Source organism: Phoca vitulina, unplaced genomic scaffold, assembly GCF_004348235.1.
Source record: "Phoca vitulina isolate PV1807 unplaced genomic scaffold, GSC_HSeal_1.0 scaffold25, whole genome shotgun sequence".
Lineage (NCBI taxonomy): Eukaryota > Metazoa > Chordata > Mammalia > Carnivora > Phocidae > Phoca > Phoca vitulina.
In genome coordinates this window covers 12679685-12702835 of record NW_022589728.1, presented here as the reverse complement: position 1 = coordinate 12702835, position 23151 = coordinate 12679685, and the positions used below count along the sequence as shown (strand labels likewise).

The 23151-nt window shown below is 37.6% G+C and overlaps 1 protein-coding gene across 5 annotated transcripts in view; it reads right to left on the bottom strand.

The window, feature by feature from the left end:
* Nucleotides 1-23151, bottom strand: part of CHD7 (chromodomain helicase DNA binding protein 7) — a 185695-nt gene that overhangs the window by 44915 nt on the left and 117629 nt on the right. For all 5 annotated transcript variants that reach the window (XM_032421834.1, XM_032421838.1, XM_032421837.1 and 2 more), the window contains exons 5-9: nt 18809-18946; nt 17670-17735; nt 11366-11421; nt 4622-4736; nt 1324-1407 (exon numbers count right to left, since the gene is read on the bottom strand). In XM_032421834.1, the coding sequence (XP_032277725.1) occupies nt 1324-1407; nt 4622-4736; nt 11366-11421; nt 17670-17735; nt 18809-18946 (459 nt within the window). The remainder of the gene's footprint in view (nt 1-1323; nt 1408-4621; nt 4737-11365; nt 11422-17669; nt 17736-18808; nt 18947-23151) is intronic.

The window sequence follows — 23151 nt, the reverse complement described above, 5'->3', positions numbered from 1 at the left end:
AAATGGCTTGTAAATAACACAGCTGAATTTAAGCCTTATTCTTATCTGTGCAAATCATTTAACGGGTGTCTGATTCAGACTTACATGGTAAATCATCAGAGTATATTTACATTATTGGCTAGTTTCTTAAAGAATGAGAAACAAGCTTGAATTTATTAGTATCTCTGCCTTTTTCTTAAAGAGAGAGGTATTGTTTGTATCCAATCCCTTTAAAGACACCTGGCTGGCTCAGTCAGAAGAGCATGCGACCCTTAATCTTGAGGTCATAAATTTGGGCCCCACATTGGGCGTAGAGATTACTTAATTAAAACTTTAAAAAAATAAATAAATAAAAAATATAGTGTTTGAGCTCTCATAGATTGGAGAACAAAATATGTTGGGTAATGCAGATCAACAGGATTTCCTTTGTCTTTCTTCTAGAAAATACTTGGGTGGTCAACCTTCACTTCAAGACTAAGATACACCTGGTTGTGATGTTAAAAACACCCACTGTGCTACACAAATATGCAAGAAAACAATTTTCTTTTAAGTACAGCTAAATAAAGCTAGAAAAGTAAACATCATGTTACAGACACAGTCCTTGAAACATCATGGACTTCATGATACAGAGTTTGGGAAAAAAAAAAAATGGGAGTTCATTGCAGACTCTCACTAGATAAGCAAGATCTAAACATTTTATATAAAATTTAATTTACACAAAGGAGCCAAGAATGACAGAACTCATGGTGGGTGCATATATCATTCCTGAGACAATATGCTCAGGAAGGCACTAGACTTGTCTTCACCCCTACTGCCCTAATCAACCGTCCTTTACAACCTCACAGAGTTCTGCAAAGCAACCTGAGAAATGCCAAGATCTCATAAAGAGAATTATTTTACATTGTCCTCTGGGCACTACATTAAATGAGGTCCATCAACTTCACTAAGGATGTACAATGTTAAGTAACATTAAATTCCATTCTGCTACAAGAGCACTCTTAATTATGTATGGGAAATCTGTGCTTCATACTGGGTTTATACCAAACTGTATAGCATTCTTCTTTATTGATCATATTCTGAAACCGTGTAAAATGCCAATGTATTTGTTTCATATTGAAAATTGATTTCTTTTAAAAAGCTCGCACACTAAACAAAGAACACACTGAGTGCTCTTATTAGGTCATAAAACTAGTAGTCAGTCAAAAGCTTCAGTTAAATTTAGACCAACTGTGTCACCATCCAGGGCTCTGACCAGGACCAGATCTAGGATTCCATAATCATTCTCTGTAAACACACTTAAACCGTCTGAGTCACTGCCCCCTAATACAAATGATCTTCTGTTACCTCTCCCCGTTCATCTGTGCTACGTGCAAAGTCCATTATCCGGTCAACCTCCACATAATCTGGATTAAAAAGCTCATCTTCAATCTGCACCAAAGGAAAACAAAGTTAAAATGTTTATTTAATTCCTAAGAGTAAACGTTATTTCACTTTTCACCAGGCAATAATATCTTGGGTCACAGCAAAATAAAATTTATATTTGGCAAATTCTATTATATTAATTGAAATGCTACAATTTAGCAAAATCATTCCCCATGAGGAAATCAGACTTCTCAGACTTTGTTAACTGGGTCTTTTAATTACTGTGTGAAACCTTTTTACTGTGAGAGAATGTTTAGGAATATTTTAAATGAAGTGTGAAATTACAATTCACTAATGAGCAATCCAAAAGGCTTATGGCATGCAATGCATTTAGTATTCTCGAAACTACAGCTTGCAGTAAAGACTCAGAGCCATGCACAGTAAGTGCTACCTCATAACTACTGGAGTTGTCTGAGGCCTTACAGCATCACTTACACAATGCTATTCCAAAGACAAAAACAATGAAACCAGTGAATTTCCTATTTTAGTGTGAATAGTTTAGGGTGTCTGGTCGTCTTCACTAATCAATATTAGTACCTCATTTGAATATGGTCTTATCGTTAATCTAAGCGTTCTAATGATTTATTTGTACTGAATATAGAGCAGCTGGCTAAAAATATTAAGGATGAAGAAATGAGGCTTAAATAATTGGGTTATTTAGCCAATGTATTAACAATCTTTACAAAAGTAAAGTAATACTAACTTGCTTGCAAAGTTATCTCCTATAAGAGAACAGAATAACAGAAGATGGCTCAAAGAGAAATTACAGACTATGCCATACTTTAAAGAAGTCAGAGTCAGGCAAGTTAGAAAACAGAAGACACATTCTTATGTGTTCCTCGAGATGAATTTATCAGTAACATAACTGCATTAAAAGGCTTCTGCAAGACATATTAGAAGTCACTTAGACACCGTTCATATCCTCTAAATTGCAGGCTGAAAAGATAAGCTGTTTGGTCACAGTCGGCTCAAGGATAGCAAACATTCTCTGGGCTACTGTGTCCATTTAAAACGTCTGGTTTGGGTCCTTTGAACTCTGAATTATGAAAAAAATCAGAAATACAAAAATGTGTTTCAAATGCCTCGGGCCCTTACACAGCGTTGATTAGTAAGGCAAAAAATTCATTGAAAACATTCAGTTCATTTAAAATGTTAATGTATTAATGCACTGGCTTTGTCAAAAGCTTCTAGGTTTAGGTACACAATATGTATGCATTATTCATATACAGCATGAACACTGAAAACTTTCCATAAACTAGGTTTTGATGATAAAAGCTCCTTTTAAGACCCCTTGTTCTTAAATGGCAGCTTTCACTGATGAATTAAAATCCTTAACCTTACTCCTAAACATTTCCATCCTTCTAGTGAGTAATCTGTGCCATCATGCATGTGATGCAATTTCCAATTTAAACAAAGATTTTAGTTGCAGTGGACTTGTAAGGGCGCCTAAGGTGAAACAAAGAATGCAAAAGCAGTCATAATTAAAAATCCCAAAGTAGCAGAACCGTGGAACACCTGAAACCAGGACCGTCTATGGAACAGGGCGTGTGTGTGTGTGTGTGTGTGTGTGTGTGTGTGTGTGTGTATAAAAGAGAAAGAGAGGAAAGGAGTTGCTATCCTTTTGTGCTTGCCCTCAGAGCATCTTTTCGGACTGAAGTTTCCGCTACTTCCACTTGGGACAAAACTTAAGATTTCTAGTTGCCAAGTTACCACTCAAGATAATGTATGTCAATTGTGGTACAGGATATTCACATAGGTAGACCCAAATAGATAAGGCTACATAGCTAGGGCCAGGCACAAATCCCTAAATTGCATCTGACACCAGCAAACAGATTCCAAATAAATTTCATAAACAGAACCAGGACTTAAGGATGGGGGCGGGGGGTGTTCCACTGCACTCTTGCCTTCTCCCTCCACTGATCCATGGAGAATAGGTCACCGGAACACATGGTATCTCTTTCTAAAAGAAAGCTAATGATGTCAACTTGCCTAATGTCACCAACATTTAACTTCAGTTTCATTAAGAAGGGCACAAAAAATAGGATTTTATGGTATTTCTTAGGAACTGCCCTATCAAAAAAAAAAAAAAAATCACTTAAATATTCTCTGAGAGGTGAGTGAGTCACATGTGAGTAACTCCATTCCCCTCAGTGTTAATTACTGCACTGCAAAGAAGCTGAACCATCAGGAAAGGGGGTGATGCAGACATATGTCCAATAAAACTACCACCACCCAATCACCCATCTAATACAAACTTTACAATCTGCCTGTTGGGAGCATGGAAATCAGATTCCAGAAGAACACAGACTTGTCACCTGAGATTATAAGGATTTTATGACATAAAAATACTGAACACTCTTCCGTCCCCACCCCACCCCATGTCCAAAAAGGGGAGGGGGTGTGAAGTAGGTTGTGAAACAGGTATTATTTTGCATCAAATTTCACACTTCTTTGCCGTTTACATTTTGTTGACTCCTTTATGGAAAGGAAAACTAATAAATCAGCAAGTTTAATCTTTCAATGTAAAGGTTTCTCTTTTATCTTCTTGAGGCTGTGAAATCAAACTGGTGAGCAAAAGTCCAGAGACCTCAGTAAGCAGTCTGCAAAAACATTTTTTAATGCAATCGAGTACCCTGGAGAACTTGGCACTTCTTTCAAAAAATGCAGATTTCCTTCCCTGCCCTAGGTATGGTTACCTTTCTATCATTGATAACTTAGAATAAAGGGAGACAGGCAAAGACATTATACCAACTTCTATACTACAGCACACCATTTGTAAAAATGAGCTTAGTAAACTCTGTAATCGGGCATTAACTTGAACAAAAGAAATCCGCCACATTCTTTCCTTAATAGAAGTAACTTATATTCTAGAAATTGTACTTAATACTTACTGTAGAGTCTTTACCTCACTAAATCTTAATAGAACTTTTATAAACTGACTTTTTTCACCATCTGCTAACTGTACTTTCATTACAAGATTTTAATGATACCATCATATTTCCACATAATAAGGACCAGTATCTTCTAGGCTAAGTAACAGGAAGAATGAGAAATTTCCTGTTTACAAATTTTTTTTTAGCAATAACCAGTTACCAATATGCAAGTAACAGCACCAAATGAGGGAAACTAGTTTTTCTTAGTAATTTGCTAAACTAAAATTCAAAATTCAGAACACTTTAATAAGGTTACTACTTAAGAAAATTAACTGGGTATTTCATACCTCTGAAAGGAATTTGTTCTGGCCCTGCTTTGCCTTAAATCGTTTGATCTTTTGCTGAATTCTCTTATCTTTTTCCAGATCTTCTACAGATGCCCATTGACAATGAAGATAAGAGCTAAAAGAATAAAATAATATACTTGAAAAACATGTAGAAAATAATCTTTTATTATTCCCAAAAAATCAACTAAATAATGAACGAAATAAGCGGTTTACCTACTAATAGAGGCTACTGATCAACATTCAATACAATTATTCATGTTTGAGAATAAGAAAAAAAATCAATAATTGTGCCTGAAATTTGTCTTCCGTCCTGAGCCTCCAGCTCTCCTATTTATCTCCCATTAAAAAAAGAAAAGGACCTACTAACAAGCTGTTTTCATAAGTGAATGGATTACACTTCAATAAAAAACAATTAGCACTACAGGGTGGCCTTAATTATGAATTTACATTTTGAGCCTTTTATCATTAATTGAGAAATAAAAGGTTTTCATCAAGTTAAGAGAATTCAGATTTAAAACAGCAAAGGTAAACATAACTTAGTCCTTCTAGAGCAATCCGAGAGAAAAGAACCCTCACCTGCTCTCTGAACACCCATGCCCCAACCAGCCCTGGTCAGTTTCTGCCCTGCCAGCCTCATTCATCCAGGAGCTCTGAAATGATGTCTCTTGGACCCCCGTGAATTTGTCACTCTCTACTGTGTACCTGGTCCTCGCACTGAGCCAGTCCCCTCCTCTTCAGATTCACCATGCCTGCTCCGAGCACAGGTGTTCTCTCTAACCTCAACTTGAACACTCTCACCCTCCCTTATACTTCCCTGAGACTCACAGGTATATAGTTAATATTTTACGGTAGCTTTGACATTCTTTGGTTTGCTATTTCAATACTCTTTTGTACCATCATTTTCTCCCTGTCCCAGATAGCCTGGACTGTCTCTTATTTCTCTTTCTGGTGATGACATTAAAAAGAAATGAGGTGCCTGAATATGTACCTATTTCAAAATCAAGGTACTACTACTCTTAGAAATTATGCAGCCATTCTAAAATCTGTCAAAAATGATTAATGACATGGGAAAGGCTTATGATATTAAGTGTCATATCATTTATATTTATGTAAAGTCTAATATGCAAAAGGTAGGACTGATTTAGTCCTACAATTGACTGACAGAGACAAGGACTTTAAATACGTATGCTTCGATAGGATAGGAATTGATATAAACCCTGTACACACATACACACAGAGAAAAAAGACTAGATGAAAACGCATCAATATGTGAATAATGATATTTTCTGGGTGGTAAGACTGCAAGTATTTTCTTTTCTACTTTCAAGTACTTTCCCAATTTCCAATAAGTAATATGCAATACTGTTACTGCATATTATCAAGAAACAAATATTATAAAAAATAACCTAGTCTAGTCTACTAATTGGATAGAAAAAGGCATGGGTGCAAGTCAACACTCTGTCTTTGCTGAGGTACACATGCCTTTAAAGCACCACCAGTGTGGCTGTGAAGTGGACACAGGCATCAGTCTCACTCTTCCTCTTGTAAAATGGGCTGGAATTTTTGGATACTGACTCTGCTTTCCTAAATGGAGAAAAACCACGGACTCTTCCACTAAGATCAGAAAGAAGGCAAGCATGCCCACTGCCTCCACTATTTTTTTTTTTAAAGATTTTATTTATTTGACAGAGCGAGAGCAGGAACACAAGCAGGGAGAGTGGTAGAGGGAGAAGCAGGCCTCCCGCGGAGCAGGGAGCCCGATGCGGGGCTTGATCCCAGGACCCTGGGATCATGACCCAAGCCAAAGGCAGATGCCTAACGACTGAGCCACCCAGGCGCCCCCCACTGCTTCCACTATTATTCAATATTGTATTTGAGGCATTAGCCAATGCTATTAGACAAGAGAAAACAAGGGGAGCAATAATTGGAAAGTAAGAAACAAAACTATCTCTATTTGCAAATGATATGATTGCATAACTGGAAAACCCTAGAGAGTCAATTAGAAAACTACTAATTCAAATAATAAAATGAAATAATTTAGCAATGTAGCAGGATATAAAATTAACATACAGAAGCCAATAGCTTCCATTTACACAAACAATAACCAGCTAGAAGATACAACGGTAGAGAAAACCTCTTTTACGTTATCAACAAGATTAAATGCTTAGCAATAAATTTAACAACAAAAAAAAATGTGTGAAATTTACATAAGGAAATATTTAAAACCCTTCTAAAAGACATAAAAATAAGCTGGACCAACTAGAAAGACATCCTTATTTTTAGATAGCATGAGTCAACGTCATAAATCATAAATTTGTAAATGTAACACAATATACGTATAAATAAAATATAAACAAGCATTTTTATGGTGCTGGACAGGTTAATACTGACTTATATATAAAAATAAACATGCAAGAACATCCAGGAAAACACTAAAAAGGAAAAGTTTTTAGGGGAAACTAGATATACCAGATATTAAAATACACTATAAAGCCTTTATAAGTAGAACAGTGTGCTACTGGCTCATGAATAGACAGGCAGACCAAAGGATTAAAATATGGTATAGGGGCACCTGAGTGGAGCACCCAATACTTGATTTTGGCTTAGGTCAGGATCTCAGGGTCATGAGATCGAGCTCACTGCAGGTTCTCTCTCCCCCTCTGGCCCTCCCCTGCTCTCTCTCTCTCTCTCTCTAAAAAAAAAAAAAAAGGTACAAATATATTTCCAAATAAATACATAAATTTAGTACATGATAAGGGTTACATCTCAAATCACTGGGACAAAGATGGACTTTGTAAATAATGGTGCTAGAACAATAATATTTGGAAAAGTATAAAATCAGAACAACAAAATATTATTGTGTTTTATACCATACTGAAGAATAAACACTAAGTGGATTAAGCATCTGTATACAGAAAATGAGACCATGTAGGTACTAGAGGAAAACATGGCAAATTCCTCTTTAACCTGGGGATAGGGAAAAGCTTTCTAGCTATGGCTCAAAAGCCATATCCAATAAGAGAAAAGATTAATAAATCTAACAACATAAAAATTTCTTTAATTTACAGTGCAATAAAAATATAAAGTCAAAGGACAACTGAAACTGGGGAAGCATAATTGCAACATATAACACAGAAAAAGGACTAAAGCACAACAGAAAAATGGGCAGAAGACATAAACACACACCTGACAAAAGAAAATATAAAAATGGTCATTAAATTTATGAAAAGATGTTCTCATTCACAAATAAAAAAAAAAAAAACTAAAGCGAAATACAATTTCTCCCCAAAAATGAAACCACCATACTACGTTGGAAAGGTTGTAGGGAAAGAGGTGGTCTCTTGCACTGTTGGTAGGAATGCAAAGGGCCATCCCCTTATGGAAGGGAATGCGGCAATACCTAACAGAACTACATATATATTCGCCTTTGAATATAGCGATCCCACTCCTAGGAATTCACCCTCAAATTGTGCCTCCAACAATTCGAAAATATATAGGCATAAGAATATATACTGTAGCACTGTCTGTAGCTATAAAATATCAGAAGCCATTTACATGCCCACATACATAAGAGACTGGTTGGATGAGCGATGATACAGCCATGCAGTGGAGTACTACACAGCAGTAACAAAGAATGAAGAAGACTTATGGATTGATATTAACTTCCAAATATAGTATTATTAAAAAGCAAAGTGCAAATGTGTACTGATAGTTGCTAGTTTGTATGTAAGAAAGAAGAGGAAAATAATATATATTTTATATATATAAAATATTTTTATGTATATGTATTTACACACACACTCACACACACATATATATACATATGTATGTTATCTGCATGTTCATGCCAAAAATTACAGAAAGGATAAATCTGGGATTAGTGACAAGGTAAGTAGGAATGGGGTGGAAGGGAAGGGAAAAGGACGTGCTCTTCATGAACTTGAAAAGAAGAAAATAAGATCAACAATAATGGTGGGTAGTTGAGGCACCTGGGTGGCTCAGTCGGTTAAGGGTCTGACTTCGGCTTAGGTCATGATCTCAGGGTCCTAGAACTGAGCACCATGTCTGGCTTCCTGCTCAGTGGGGAGTCTGCTTCTCCCTCTCACTCTGCCTCACCCCACTGCTCGTGTTCTCTCTCTCTCTCAGATAAACATATAAAATCTTAAAAAAAAAAAAAAAAAAGAATGGTGGGGTGCTAAAATGGAATATAAATACAGACAGGAACTAAAGACCAAACTGAGTATCAAATAAATAACATAACCACCCTGAAAGGGGGGCAGGGGGAAGAGAAGAATAAACCCAAGAAAGTTCTGAACCAAGTATTTAGCTTCTAAAAACCCTCTGGCTAAATACAAAAATGCTAAACACTGAATGAACTTTATAGTTGGTAGCCTTCTTTTCCACAAAAATATGGTCCAGTAAATTGGAAAACACTTCCTGTATATTCTAGGACTGACAAATAAGCAAACATATTAGGGATAATAAGAGCCAGGTTTCTCCTGATTGAAGAAGGGAGTCATTACTATTAGAAGGAGAAAGGACTGAATGAGCCCTGTGGTGCTGTTGAAATAAAACCAAAACTACTGCTATAAAGGCATTGATTCTCATCGCTGTTAGTTAAGTAGATAGGTAGGTACACAGAGGTATGTGTGTATGTGTAATAAACGTGTGTACATGTAACATGTATCATGCACACGTGCATGCACATGCATAGACATGTGCAGGGGGCCCACCTAGCCCTCTCCACTGAGAGGCCCCAGAAGCGCGGACTCCCCTGCAGCAATGAGCACACCTAGTACTCAACTTGTGGTTTCTAAATGCCATTCTCCAGTAGAAACAACCAAGGCTCTTTGGAGAAATAACCTATTCCAGGACTTAAACAGGGAAATTACAAGATGAGTCTGGAATATCTTCTGGTGTCAGAAAGTAAGGAAGTGCTCAAAGAAGCATGGGGACAAAGCAAAGGGAGACAGGATCCAACCTGAAGGGGCTCCCACTGGCCAAATCTGGGATAATGTGAGCAAAGTAAATACTGATATGATAATAAAGAATTATGGCCCATTGAATAAAATAGGACTCTGCAAGTCTACACAGCCACAAAGAAGGAAATTTAGGTCAAATTCTCCCTTACGGCGGAAACCCAACTAATACATTTAGAATGGGTGATGGAATAAGTAAATCCTCACTTAGCAACTATTATCACATTTAACAGTCTCAAAAATATCTTTCCAGAAGATACTTTTTTAATTATAAAAAGGACAACAGGAATTCTTTATACCATTTTGCAATTTTTCTGTAAATCTGAAATTATGTCAAAATAAAAGGTTAAGAGAAACTGTTAATTTTATGAAAATTTTAATTTCCCTTAGAACTCAATAATATCAGACAGAAAAGCTTTTTAGAACTATGTTTGCCTCATCTCACATGACCGACGAAGGATGACTGGCGTCCCCTGGCCTGGCAGGGCAGTACCTAGTCATGAATGAATCAAGCACCTCAAGCCCCACTTCCACATGCTGATTTGGATGGATGCCTAACTCATGGTGCCATTTTGTGGGAATCAATACTTAAACTTCTTTGCTCTATGTCTGATTTGATAAATCTACCAGAGAACTCTCTCTGGCTTACTTAGTTATCTCTTCCTCACTGATCCTGACACTTCCCTCAAATGACTATATATGAAATCATGTCATATGTATAATTTCCACATGTGTACAACTCATCGTGCTCTAAGTATAAAATGATGACGACACCCACCTAATACAGACCAAGCATTTTTTATCGCTGTATTCTGTATTTCACTGAACTTCCACAATAACACTGACAAGAGACTTTTTCATCTTTTCACTTGGTAAGGGTCTTGCTCACAAAACTTCACAACTATATTAGTTTATTAACACAGTGCCAGTTGCAACAAAGGACAATGATAGAAACCATGGGCCTGATGCTTTCATCTTCTAAGAGTAGGGTAAATTTTCTTAGGCTGTTTTGACAGCAGCTCCCAAAAGCCTCTCTTTAAACTCTAGAACCTATTAAATATGGTACTTGAGCTCCTTGCCTTGAACATTTTTAATTTAATTTTTACATCATCCTTGAAGACTTTTGTCCTTGTTCTGTGATTGTTGCTTAGACTAGAAAAAGGCCACAAACTTCTTTAGCAGGATGACTACTGATCCTCACAACTACGCTGCCTCGTCAAAATGTGTCTGGTCCTACGTCTACAATAAAGAACAATAACTCATGTGTTCTTCAATTCAGTTTTCTAAAAGTTATACAATTCAAATTTACCAAAAACAGACAAACAAAATCACAGCTGAGCGCATTTCAAAATGTGAATGATGTCACGGTTTCCTAGAGCCTTCGCCGGATAGTGGAGGTCTCACCTCAAGCGGAGGAGGGAGAGGGGCCTCAGAGTAAACTTCACTCTCAGAGGACAGGCAAACACTACTTCACTCACTTTTCTATTACTGTATGAGGTTTTATCCCTTCTAAAAAGAATTTCTTGGTTATACATGAAAGCTAGTCAACTTTTATACCAATTACTCATTTTCCAGGAAAATTAAATTCATGAAATTTCAGAGGCAAAAAACTTAGCAGGCGATGGCCTCCAAAGCACTAAATAAACCATACCAAAATTTCCCAATTCCCACTTATTTTTTCCTTTTTCCCATTACTTTTTAAATCCTTATTTAGGATTTAATCGGGGATCCCGATTAAAAGAAAAAAAGATCACTGTTTACTTACAAGTTTTTGTATTTCACATAGAATTCCTCAACTTCTACCTCCTCTCCAGAGTCCTTCTGCAACAAAAGAAAATTTCAGGCACATGCTTAAAACCAACTACTAGAATATTCCAAAAGTAATGATTTACTCCCATAGGAACACAAAACAGGAATGACAAAGGCAGTACTGGACGTTCTTGTAGGATGAGCACGCTGCGAGTGGTAGGAGGCCAGGGAGAGGAAGACTAACACGCTCAGGCCCATGCGTGCTACCCGATGTGCTACAGCTTCTAAGACATGAATCATTTTAAGTCCTCCCTAACCACATGCAGCTTCATTCACAACAACCTGACCCCAAATCTGGCTCTCTGCCAAACCCACAGTGTTAAGGAGACGCCAAGTGTACCATTTTCTCAGGCAGCAGCCAATTAGCAACTGCTCTCCTGAATGCCATATGTATTATTTTTGGCTGCCTCGTGGCAACTTTACATTGTGGGTTTTGTAATGTTTTAAAATATTTAAAAGACATTTATTCCTCCATATAGTTAATAACTCTAAACAAGAAACCATATAAAACTAAACCTTGTTCTTATGCTGTAATATCAGTGCATCACAATTCACAGTTTTAGTTTTACTCAATGGTACAATTAAAATCTCTCAGACAAGATGTCTCACACACATAGCAGCCAAATAAAATTAACACTCCAACTACTACATTTAGGTAAGGTTAAAATCGTGATACGCATCAGCCAAATCAAGAGTTCGGTGGTAAGATTATCTACACCATCTCCCTTGATCCCACCTACTGCCGTGCGCGCAGAAGATACCGCTCAAATGATATTTTAAGTATCTCTTTCGATATTTTTTTCCCTTCTGGTTTTAGGCTGTTAAGCAAGTCATAATATGTAATTTTCTCCTGAACATTTGATCAGATAAATCAGGGATGTAAAACGTAAACACCACTTACAGATGTTTAGGGATTGCTTTTACACTCTTACAAGAGCACCCAAGCCTGCCTTGAGGGTCACACTTGGCTAAGCCGCCTCAGAGATGCTGCGAAGAAAATTAAGGCAAGTAGGAACATGGCAGAGGACAAACAAAGGAGAAAAGACTAGACTGGATGACAGGCTGGCACAGGCTCTGCTCAAAGAGGCTACAATTTCCCTCGATCCCTAATCTTCAAACTACTATCAAAGACTGTGAACTTAAACTTTTCTTTACAGCTCTCACATGTATCAGTTGAACCTAAATTTTAAACTGTTTTTTTCCACCTGGGTAGAGATCAGCAATTAGAAGACTGGATATTCAAGAGTGTAGTCAAAGCCCATTAATATCTGGTTCTAACCTAATGACCTATATATGGTCATAACCATAAACAGCTTTTTAACCAATATATACAGAACACAATCAATATCCCAAACTTTCAGTTGTCCAAAATAGGAATAGAAATGTTTGCCAGATACCCTCAAGAGCCAGCAACATAAACCTGGAATTAATTTAGAGATAAATTCTAGTCAATTCAAGTGACAATCTATCCAGCCCCACCTTACTTTTTTTGAGCCCCAATGTTACTCCTCCTACTCACACATTTCAGCAGTCATTCTGAAATGCATTATCTCTGCACAGAACTGGATATTCCAGTAGAAAGGCCAAGACAAGACAGAAGACAACCAGGGTAAAGGGAAAGCCAGGATGAACCTAGATCTTTTGACACCTGTCATAGCATTATCATGGAATTCAATTCTAGAATGGAATTCAAATGTCTGGTCTACCTTTTTTACTCTCTGGGTGCTAACTATATTTCTTTCAATTCAGAAAGAGTGTTTCAAAATTACGTTATCTTTGAGGTAGTAAAACAAAACAAAACAAAACAAAACAAAACAAAGCAAGCTTTATCATTTCTATGCTCTATTATTTCCTGATTTCCTTCTTCCCAATCTTTCCTCCTATACTGTCTTTTCCATCTCATTCTAAATAGTCTCACCGGCCCATTAATTTCCAAGTGGGCATGAAGGCACACAGGATCAACTCTGGAACAATAGGGATAGTTTTCATTCTGAGTCCTGTTGCCAGAAAGCTCTGACTCACAGCCATGAACTGTCTGTCCCTGACTCTCATCAATACCCATTTTCTTGTCATAATCAGCTATTCCTCTAGGAACCTGCCGTGGAAATGCCTAACAAGAGGGTCTAGAACGGTCTGAGGGGAAGCAATTAGGTTCCAAGGCTTCCTGTAGTAGCACTGGGAGCTGGTGTAGAATTCTACCAGGGCCTGTTTCTTTTGGATTAGAAGCTGTTCTTTGATTAAGTGACCACACATACTGAATCACCTTGCCCCTAGAACTCTAAGTAGAACTGTTTTATACCTTTTGTTTCATAGAAATACGATCTTGCTGACCTCTTCTGCTTTATTAATAGCAAAACAACTAACAAAAGTATGTGAATTCATAAGCCCTCAGGAACACCATTTTAATTATTCACTAAATGGCAGTTTGACCAGCCTCTGGTGATAGTTGGAAACAGCCCCAAAACTCCCCCCATGTCTATAATGGGCATAACCAATGAACAATCGACTCTGAACATACGTGTGTGTGCACACACATGAAGAACCAGCAAATTTATTTTCTGGACAACTACTATTACATTTGAGAGCCCTCTAAAGTAATTTTATGTGTTCAACAGAATATTTTAAAGAAATGTGTGTATCTCTTCATTAGACTCCAAAGCTAGTCTATGAAAATCTTTATTATTCATATGAAATTTAAAGTTCCAAACATATTAAGCTATACTTGTTCCCATTGTTCAAAGGAACCAGAAAATCGACTCCTTTGGCCACCTGGATTCTACAACAGCAATCCAGTAATGATAATCCTATAGCCTAAAATAATGACCTTTCCTAAGCATTCTATTACTAAATTAAGCAGCCACACTGCAGAAACAAAGCTAAACTATAGTGCCAAAAGGGAAAATGTTGTTAAATAATTGACAACAGAAAGAGAAAGCACCTTGATAAAGGTATCAATAAAGCAAAGTTACAAATCACTTCCTACTTCTGACCCAACCTACTCTATACTCTAACCAGAGATAGCAAGTTATAGTTCACTTATGGAGAAATAGGACATAATAAATGCGATGAAGAGTTTTTTAACAACAACATACTATTTGTTGTTGTTATTAGTGGGCTCAGCTGAAGAGGATTAAAACAAATAGCCTGGAATTTAAAATTAGCTCTTAAGAAAATATATGGGATAACTTAAAGAAAAATAAAGAATTCCAGGGAATAGGGGCGCCTGAGTGGCTCAGTCATTAAGCGTCTGCCTTTGGCTCAGGTCATGGTCCCAGGGTCCTGGGATCGAGCCCCGCATCGGGCTCCCTGCTCAGCGGGAAGCCTGCTTCTCCCTCTCTGGCTCCCCCTGCTTGTGTTCCCTCTCTCGCTGTGTCTCTGTCAAATAAATAAATAAAATCTTTAAAAAAAAAAAAAAAGAATTCCAGGGAATATAGTCAGAATTCACTTTTAAAACTATTTTTGACCTTTCAATACAAAAAGAATTTGAATTATTATTCCCCAAGGACAGATGGCTCCAAGCAGAAAGGGCTACATGACGGGCTAAATGTGGAAAACAAAAGAAAATTAACCACTGTACAATCCAAAAGTCCATTCTGAAATCTACCTCAAAATTCAAATACAAGTATCAACTACATCCCTTCCACTGGGTCTCACACGCATGAACGTGAGTTTAGAACGACATACATGCCTGGGCCATCCCTATTTAACATGAGGCGCTGAATTACGGAGGCTCGGCCAGACGAGCTCTGTGTCTGCATGACTCCATCACAATGGGAAATGCTTCTCAGGCTACAGTGATGAGTTCAACGGACTCTGAAAACCATTATCTGAGTCCCCACCATGTGTCAGCACCATGTAGGGTAGGCTCTGAGAGCTCACAGCGAGTTTCTGTAGCGCTGCCAGGGGAAATAAAGGCACCTTCTCACAGCTACTTCTTCAACTATTCATGGTAGTAGGCATAGCTAGAATCCACAGAAGATCTCAAATTTCCTTTTGTTTCTATTTTCCACACTTTGCTGCAATGTTAATAAAGCTGATTTTAACTAAAGTAACTATTTCAAGAACATTACCAGTTTAAAAAGTTAGTACCTGCTCATGTTTACAATGTTCTGATGGTTTTTTACCACACTTTATGAAATACCAGTCGTGTACAAGCACTTCAATGAGCTCTATATCTCGTCCTGACTTTAAATCACACCTCAAGGCATACCTCCCCTTCCAGAGCAATTTTTCCATTCATCTCCGTCCGAAAATTCACCACCAACTCAACAAATACTCCACCCTCATATAAAAACACAGTGATTTTTAACCTCCTATGATAAAATAACCCCAGCTGTCTATAAATGGTAACAATACCTATTCCTAACTATGGGTACCTACCCTTTTAAGGGTCATGAGAAAAGAAAAAGAGCCGTAAAGTGGGCAAAGCAGAAAGAAAAAGCAATGTCCTACATAATGCATAGTCTAAGTAGCTCTGAGTAACAGAGCTAATTATAACGTGCAACCCCCAAACCTGCCGAGTATGCCTACTGAAGCACTATCAACTGGATGAAAATTAAACATCGCATCCAAACCACAGGCTCTTTACTCCAAGTCACTTCAATTCAGTGAAGGGGATTATTCTTTAGAGCATGTCAAGTATTTAAATTTTACCATATATCTACAATTCACAAATTAACAGTTCCAGAGTCATTAGCAGGACAAAAACGCAGCCTTTCCAATGAGTTAAATAGTGCTCATTTCTGCTTGAACAGGTGGGAAATTTGGTTGAAATTTTATCATTTAATTCATCAGAGAGGAAGTCATCACGTTCAAAGAGTCAACAGATAGCCACTCCATATCTCCCCCCCATCCCCCACACTCAATTTGAAAATATCTTGACATGTCATTCTTGATTATTTTCATGCGAACTAGAGCTGTATATTCTGATAAAAACCCACACTCTGAATAACACAATAGAAAAGCAAACAGTACTGCAACAAAGGTAAAGAGAAGTGCCCTGCTGGTCTAAAACCATTTTCAAGGGTTTCTAGACAGTAGCATTTGAAGAGCAAAGGTTCCCTATTTGATAAGCCTGGGGGTCTCCCGGATTCCTCCACATCTCTCTCTCAATGGGAGGTTACATTTTGTATACATCTTACGTTTTTATTCTTAAAAAAGCTGATTTTACATATCAAAACAATGAGGTTGTACTCCCACCTATCTGGAAAGTAAATAAAAAGAAAGAACTGCATTTGACAATGATTCAAGCTGAAAGACAGGCACCCTATATCTAAAGGACACCACTTTCTAGGGACACTGGAAATTGTATGCTGGAACACAGAGATGCATCTCGATGACCATGTAATTCTTCAAGCAAAATAAAACATTTTCTCCAACTGGGCAAGAGGGAGATGGTTGGGATGAAACGGGGAATCTCGATCAGTAAAAGAAAATATGGTGTTACTGGACTGCTTTGTCACAGAGGATATGCGTTCCTCAGTGACAAAGTTATCAGACTAGTGACAGGTATTTAAGAGTTCACCTTTGCAGATCAACATAAATTTTGACTAATTCTGAAGAAATCATACTGAAGAAAGTCATATCATCTTCAAAAACTACACTGAAGGGGCACCTGGCTGGCTCAGTCGGTGGAGCATGCGACTCTTGATCTCAGGGTTGTGAGTTCAAGCCCCGCATTGGGTGTAGAGATTACTTAAAAAAAAAAAAAAAAAAAAAAAATAGAATCTTTAAAAAAAAAATTATGCTGAAAACAGTTCTGTATTTCACCTTTGCACTGACAACAAAAGATATTAATGAATATTTTAACTGGATATGAAGAATGTTATGAAAAGTATGAGAAAACACCTACTCACTAAAATGATAAACCTCCATCCTGGGGCGGGGGCAGGGGCAGGGGCAGGCAGGGAACTTTCCTAAGGGAGATGAGAGGTAAATTCATGTTTATAATTTTTATAAATAATATTTATGAAAGAGGCAGCCTATAACTCTAAAAGCCCTATACATTTCTTTGGCGACTGTTGAGTTTCTTGCCTACTCTAAATGGGGTAAATAAAGCACTGATTGTTTGATATATTTCAATTTCATCTGGGGCTAAATATCCCAAAGTTTTATATTTGGTTAATAAATCAAACAGGATTAGAAATATCACCAGAGTTTTGTTTCACAATAGTGAATTTTTTAAAGGAAATTATAAAGCAAAAAATAACTTAAGAGTCAGACATACACCGCAGATTTTGATCACTCCAAACGGTGCTTACCTGTTTTTTTACTGAACGACTGCTCATGATTTTTTCTACCACTGGACCTTCTGCATCAACAGATTCCTTAAACAAAAACAAAAACAAAAAAAAAAAAGCAAAACAAAACAAAACAAAAAAGTAGAATAAATCAGTCCAAATGGAAATCACTTCATTCCATGCTATAAAAATAAGAAATCATCCCCTTTGCACATCCATCCCCTTTTAATTCATACCCTTTAAATTACTGGGTACAAAGTCACCAGTGAGAAATATCACTGAAAAGAACAAGACTCTCACTCTCCAGAAAGGCAAAAGGAAGATATGTGTTTATTACTTCATGATTATGTGGTTTAATTACGTGGACTAGCATGGGTCCCTAAAGCCAGAGAACATTCAAAAACTCCAGCTGCCAAGAGAAAATAATCTCCGTATGACAGCAGTCAAAAATATAACTTTTCCTCATCTATACCCATGGGGTAAATATACTCATCATTCTGTTATTGTAGGCAGCTTTTATCTATGTTGGTCACATAAAACGTTATATAACAACTTAACATAGCACAAATTACCAAATAAAGTAAAAAACTGCATTTAATATACTTTTCAATGGGTTACCAGTTTGTTAACTAAAGTACAGTAATGGTAAAAGGGCATTAAAAAAAAAAAAAGATCTTTACAATAATCCATCCTACATTACTACCCATATTTTATACAAACTATTTTACCCATCATTTACATTGCACAGAGAATAAAGTATGCCCTGCTGGGTACTACAAGGCAGTAATTTCATAAAGGGGTTCTGACGGTGCCTAACAGCAGGAGACAAGCTTGAGTGGTTTATTAAAGTCCCAGAAGCTAGAGCCCTGAATTCTTCAGAGGTAAATTCAGCCGCCTCCTTGCATCCTCGCTCTGACTCTTCCTCAACATAGACCATTAATTCTCCAAAACTGTGTCAAATTACATATCACAGGCTTATATAAAAATACATTTCAGCAAACAGGGCTTTCTAAAAGATACTGCTGAACAACTACTAGCCCACAGCACGTGAGCCAACAGTAGATGAATGTTCTCCAGCTCAGAGCCCAAGGCTTCTGGCTATGAAATCTCCGGTCCACCTTCTCCAAGGCACGTGAGAACCACACGGAAGGGCGGCTGACCTGCTGCTCCGACTGCGAGGTGTTGGAGGGGGAGTCTCTCCCAGCAGTGTCTGCATCATCTGCCTCCTCATCAGAAATCTTGAACTCCAAGTCTTCCGTGTATCGCTTTCTCTTCACCTGCCTGCTGGAACGTCTCTTCTAAAACAAAAACAAACAAAAAACCCAACAAAGCAGGTTTAAAAAGCCATCGCTGATGCTCTTTATAACTTTTCAGATGGTAAGATATATGTATTTTTTTTTAATTAATCTTAAAAGAAAAGCTGATGAGTTTAACCCTGTAAGTCACCTAAGAAGCCACAGTGGCAATGAACATAATGGAGATGGGGGGAAATCTGGAGTCAGCCGCCGGGGGCTGCCGAGGCTCCACCACCAGCTACCAGACCTTCAGCTGGGCAACGGAAGGAACGACAGAACTGATTCTTTACTCAGAAGTGAAAGCAATATAGAAGCTGGGTGACAGGTATATAGGAGTTCGTTTTACTATTCTCTCTACTTTTGTATGTTTTAAAATTTTTTCTCTAATAAAAGGTCCAAAAAAGTGAAGGCATTAGAAGATAATCTGCAAATTATAAAGTTCTATATAAATACTGAAATAGTATTTCAGAGGGCCATTTAAATAAAAGGTTTGCATTTTAATCTTGGCAATAGTCTGAATATTTTTGAAGAGATAAAGGACTGAATGGCAGAATTTATAATGAATGACTACAAAAACTAACTCTATTCTTTTGGTTAAATTTTTTACCACACTGATTAAAATGTAAAATCCTGGCAATAGCTGGTATTAGTAAGACTATTGGTAAAATAGGTCCCCTCCCACCCCAGTGTCAAAAGGGAACCCAATCCACCTTTGCAGGACAGTGTGGTCATGTCTGTCAAAATTTAAAACATGCCCACCCTTTGACCCTAGCAATTGCACTTCTAGTAAGGTACATATCTTCAGAATATCTGCAAAATACCTCCATTGTTTTTTAGACCCAAACTTTTAGATCTTAGAATATCTGGAAGATAAATTATAAAATTAAAAAAAGCAAGTCACATAATAATAAGTAACTTATAATTCTATTTAAGGTAACAGAAGCGCTTGTGCATATCTTGTATATGTGGATCATCAATACATAAACTCAAGACAAGGACACTGAATGTCCTGTTTACTTTTCTATGACTCAATGAATATTTCCTAAAAAAATGAACATATATGTGTATACGTTTTCAATCACCAAAAAAAAAATACTGAAAAGACACACAACAAATTGTTAGTAGCTACTGATTCTAGGGAGTGAAGTGAATGGAGCAGGAGGAGTTTTACACTTTCTGTTCAAAATAATTCTGTACTGTTAGACCTTTCTGATGAAGAATTAGTTTTGTCAGTTAATTAAAAATGAGGAGAAATAACCTTTCATTAATATGTGTATTTGATAAAAATCTAACATAACTATAAAATGACATGTGTAAGTTTTAAATCACTGATAAATATAAGATTACAGCTTGTAAATGAGTTCATGAAGCACACAGAATGAATAAAAATACTGAGAAAAGTAACACTAGCGAACTTTTTACTAAGAACTATGAAATAAAACTTTTTAAAAAGAGACTCGTGAATTTTAAAGTTGGTCAGTAGTAAGGCAGAAAGGCAAGTCACCCCACCATGCAGATCTGGGGAGGAACAAGCAAGGACATTCGTGGCTCGAGTCAGGACCAAGGAAGCCCAGCACCTCTACCCTCATTTTGTTTTATTACTTTTCTGCTCTCTCTGCTCTCAAGACGGGATGTGAGATGACTCACAACACAAACTCAGTATAATATGACCATCAAATAAGTTGTTGGAGACTATGAGCTCTTAGCCCTACATGGTTGTGACTGGAGGGGTGCAAAGCACTTTTCTGACTCAAGGTCTGTGGGATAACATCTTAATAATGGACTTCCTAACGGCTCAGACCAGCAGGAGTAGCAACCTGGACCAGAGGTTCCTCCTCTGACCCTCCTAGTCAGCCCCGCCCAGAACCAATTCCACGTGGGGGGGGCAAAAATCAGCAGGGGTTCTGCCATCTGTGACCCTTCCCCACACCACCGAAGGCAGTCTGACCTTGTGGACCCTGGAGTTGAGCGCTGAGCGTCTGAATTAGCCCTGGTTCTCACTACATGACCTTGGACATGTTATTTTGTGGACCTCAGTTTCCTGGTCTGCAGAATGGGGTTAATGGTAGTTAACTACGTCATAAGCATACTTGAAGATCACATAAAGGAATTAGACCACACAATGGAATTCATTTAAAGCATTTAGAACAGTGCATGGTACATATGAATGCCAAATGAAATTAGCAGGACTAAAGTCATCATGATTAAGCTCCACCTTTCCAAAAAAAAAAAAAAAATCAGAAAGCACTGAGGCTACAAGGCCAGGCTACCTTGCACAGCTTCCCCTCTCTCTTCCCAAAGCTGATCCAGAGTAACTCCTGCTCCTGTACCCATTTAACCACCCCTCACTTCTCAACTGTCAATTTCTTTAAGCTATAAAGGGCTGTTAAGAGGAACAATATTTTAATTTTAATATAATTGATATATTAATATCAATTTAAACTGAAATGGACTAATCTGTATTTTCATCTTGTTGTCATTATTTGAAAGATTTCGGTGACTCAAAACAAAGTGTAAGCATTCCATTTAAACCATAACTCAAGGGGCGCCTGGGTGGCTCAATCAGTTAAGCGTCTGCCTTCAGCTCAGGTCATGGTCTCCGGGTCCTGGGAGCAGCCCCGCATCCGGCTCCCTGCTCAATGGGGAATCTGCTTCTCTCTCTCTCTCCCTCTGCCCCTCCCCCTGCTCATTCTCTCTCTCACTCTCTCTCAAATAAAATCTAAAAAAATAAAATAAGCCATAACTCAAAACTTCTGAACTGACACTAAAATAATAGGTCAACTTGTTAAGCTTGGATTGCCTTAGAAAAGTTGCACATAATTAACAACAGCTATACCAAAGAGAAGACTTAAACGTGTTTCCACTATCTCTCTGTTGTAGTACTTTGAGATACAATTTTGAGTTTACATTATATGGCATTTACTAGTTTAAACAAATCAATTGCAGAACTCAAGAACTCTAAGCTCTTTATGCATATGCTACAGGAAGAAACAACAAACAGCAATCAGCATCACTTCCTGTGTCAGGGACACAGAGAAAGACCTGCCTTCAAAGTCAGATCTCCTTGGGTGGTTGCTTGTATGAGCTACTGAACCCATAACAGTTATGCACTAGCCAATTAGAAAGGATGCACTGTTGTTCATTTGAATACATTAGCCTTCTTCTATAACTGAAATGCAGAAGGAAAAAAAAATTAGTATTTCATAAAGTCCAACCGAGTCTCTATTAATACAAATGCTTTTAAGAAACAGCGGCGTTATTTATGAGGGAACAATGGAATTTTCTTGACCTGTGTGAATAAATCTGTTTAATGTTGTCCAAATACTACTGCCATAAAGGCCCTAGTTTAAGCAAACATGATGCAGGAAAAAACACCCTTGTGCATAAAAATAAAATTTAAAATCATTCAAATACTTTAGTTTAAAAGTCTCTAAGCAATTAAAAAAAGATGTCTACTTACCTTTCCTATCTTTTTAGTGATGTGTAAAAGGAAATTACAAAATTCACCCCAACGGCCAGAGGCATCACAAGTTAGTTACGGAACCAAACCAAACCACATTCATTCACAGGTACTCTCTCTTTCCTCTCCCGTTCCAGGCCCTCTTAGCTTAAGCCATTCCGTGACATTATAGACATCAGGGAGTTCTATTAAAAAACAAACAGGGGCACCTGGCTGGCTTAGCAGGAAGAGCATGTGACTCTTGATCTCAGGATTGTGGGTTCGGGCCCCATGTTGGGTGCAGAGATTATTTAAAAATAAAATCTTTAAAACAAACAAAACAAAAACCAAACCCATCTGAAATTCTTTAGAAGAGAGCTGCAAATGGCACATTTTTTTTCTAACTTTTAAGCAAATTGGTAGAGGTATAGGTAGCAAATACTTAGTGTGGACTGAACACTCAGAAAAAGGCAAGCAGGCTGTTAGGGGCTGACTTCCTATTTGAGCAGGACTCCAGTAACTGTTCCTTGATAACTTAGATGTCATTCACTAAAGTGACATTCTCAGCCATCCCAGTGGAACATATTGGCATGATTCCAGAGAATGTAACAAGGAAATAATTTTTAACTTACCTTATAGTCCAATCAGTGAAGGCAGTGGGCTTTACACACAAGAATCTAAATTCCTAATGTTTATTCCAGTTTTTCAACTGCTTCCTACAAAATTCTCCAAAAGTCAGGAGAATCTAACACTGAAAAGTTCTGCACCG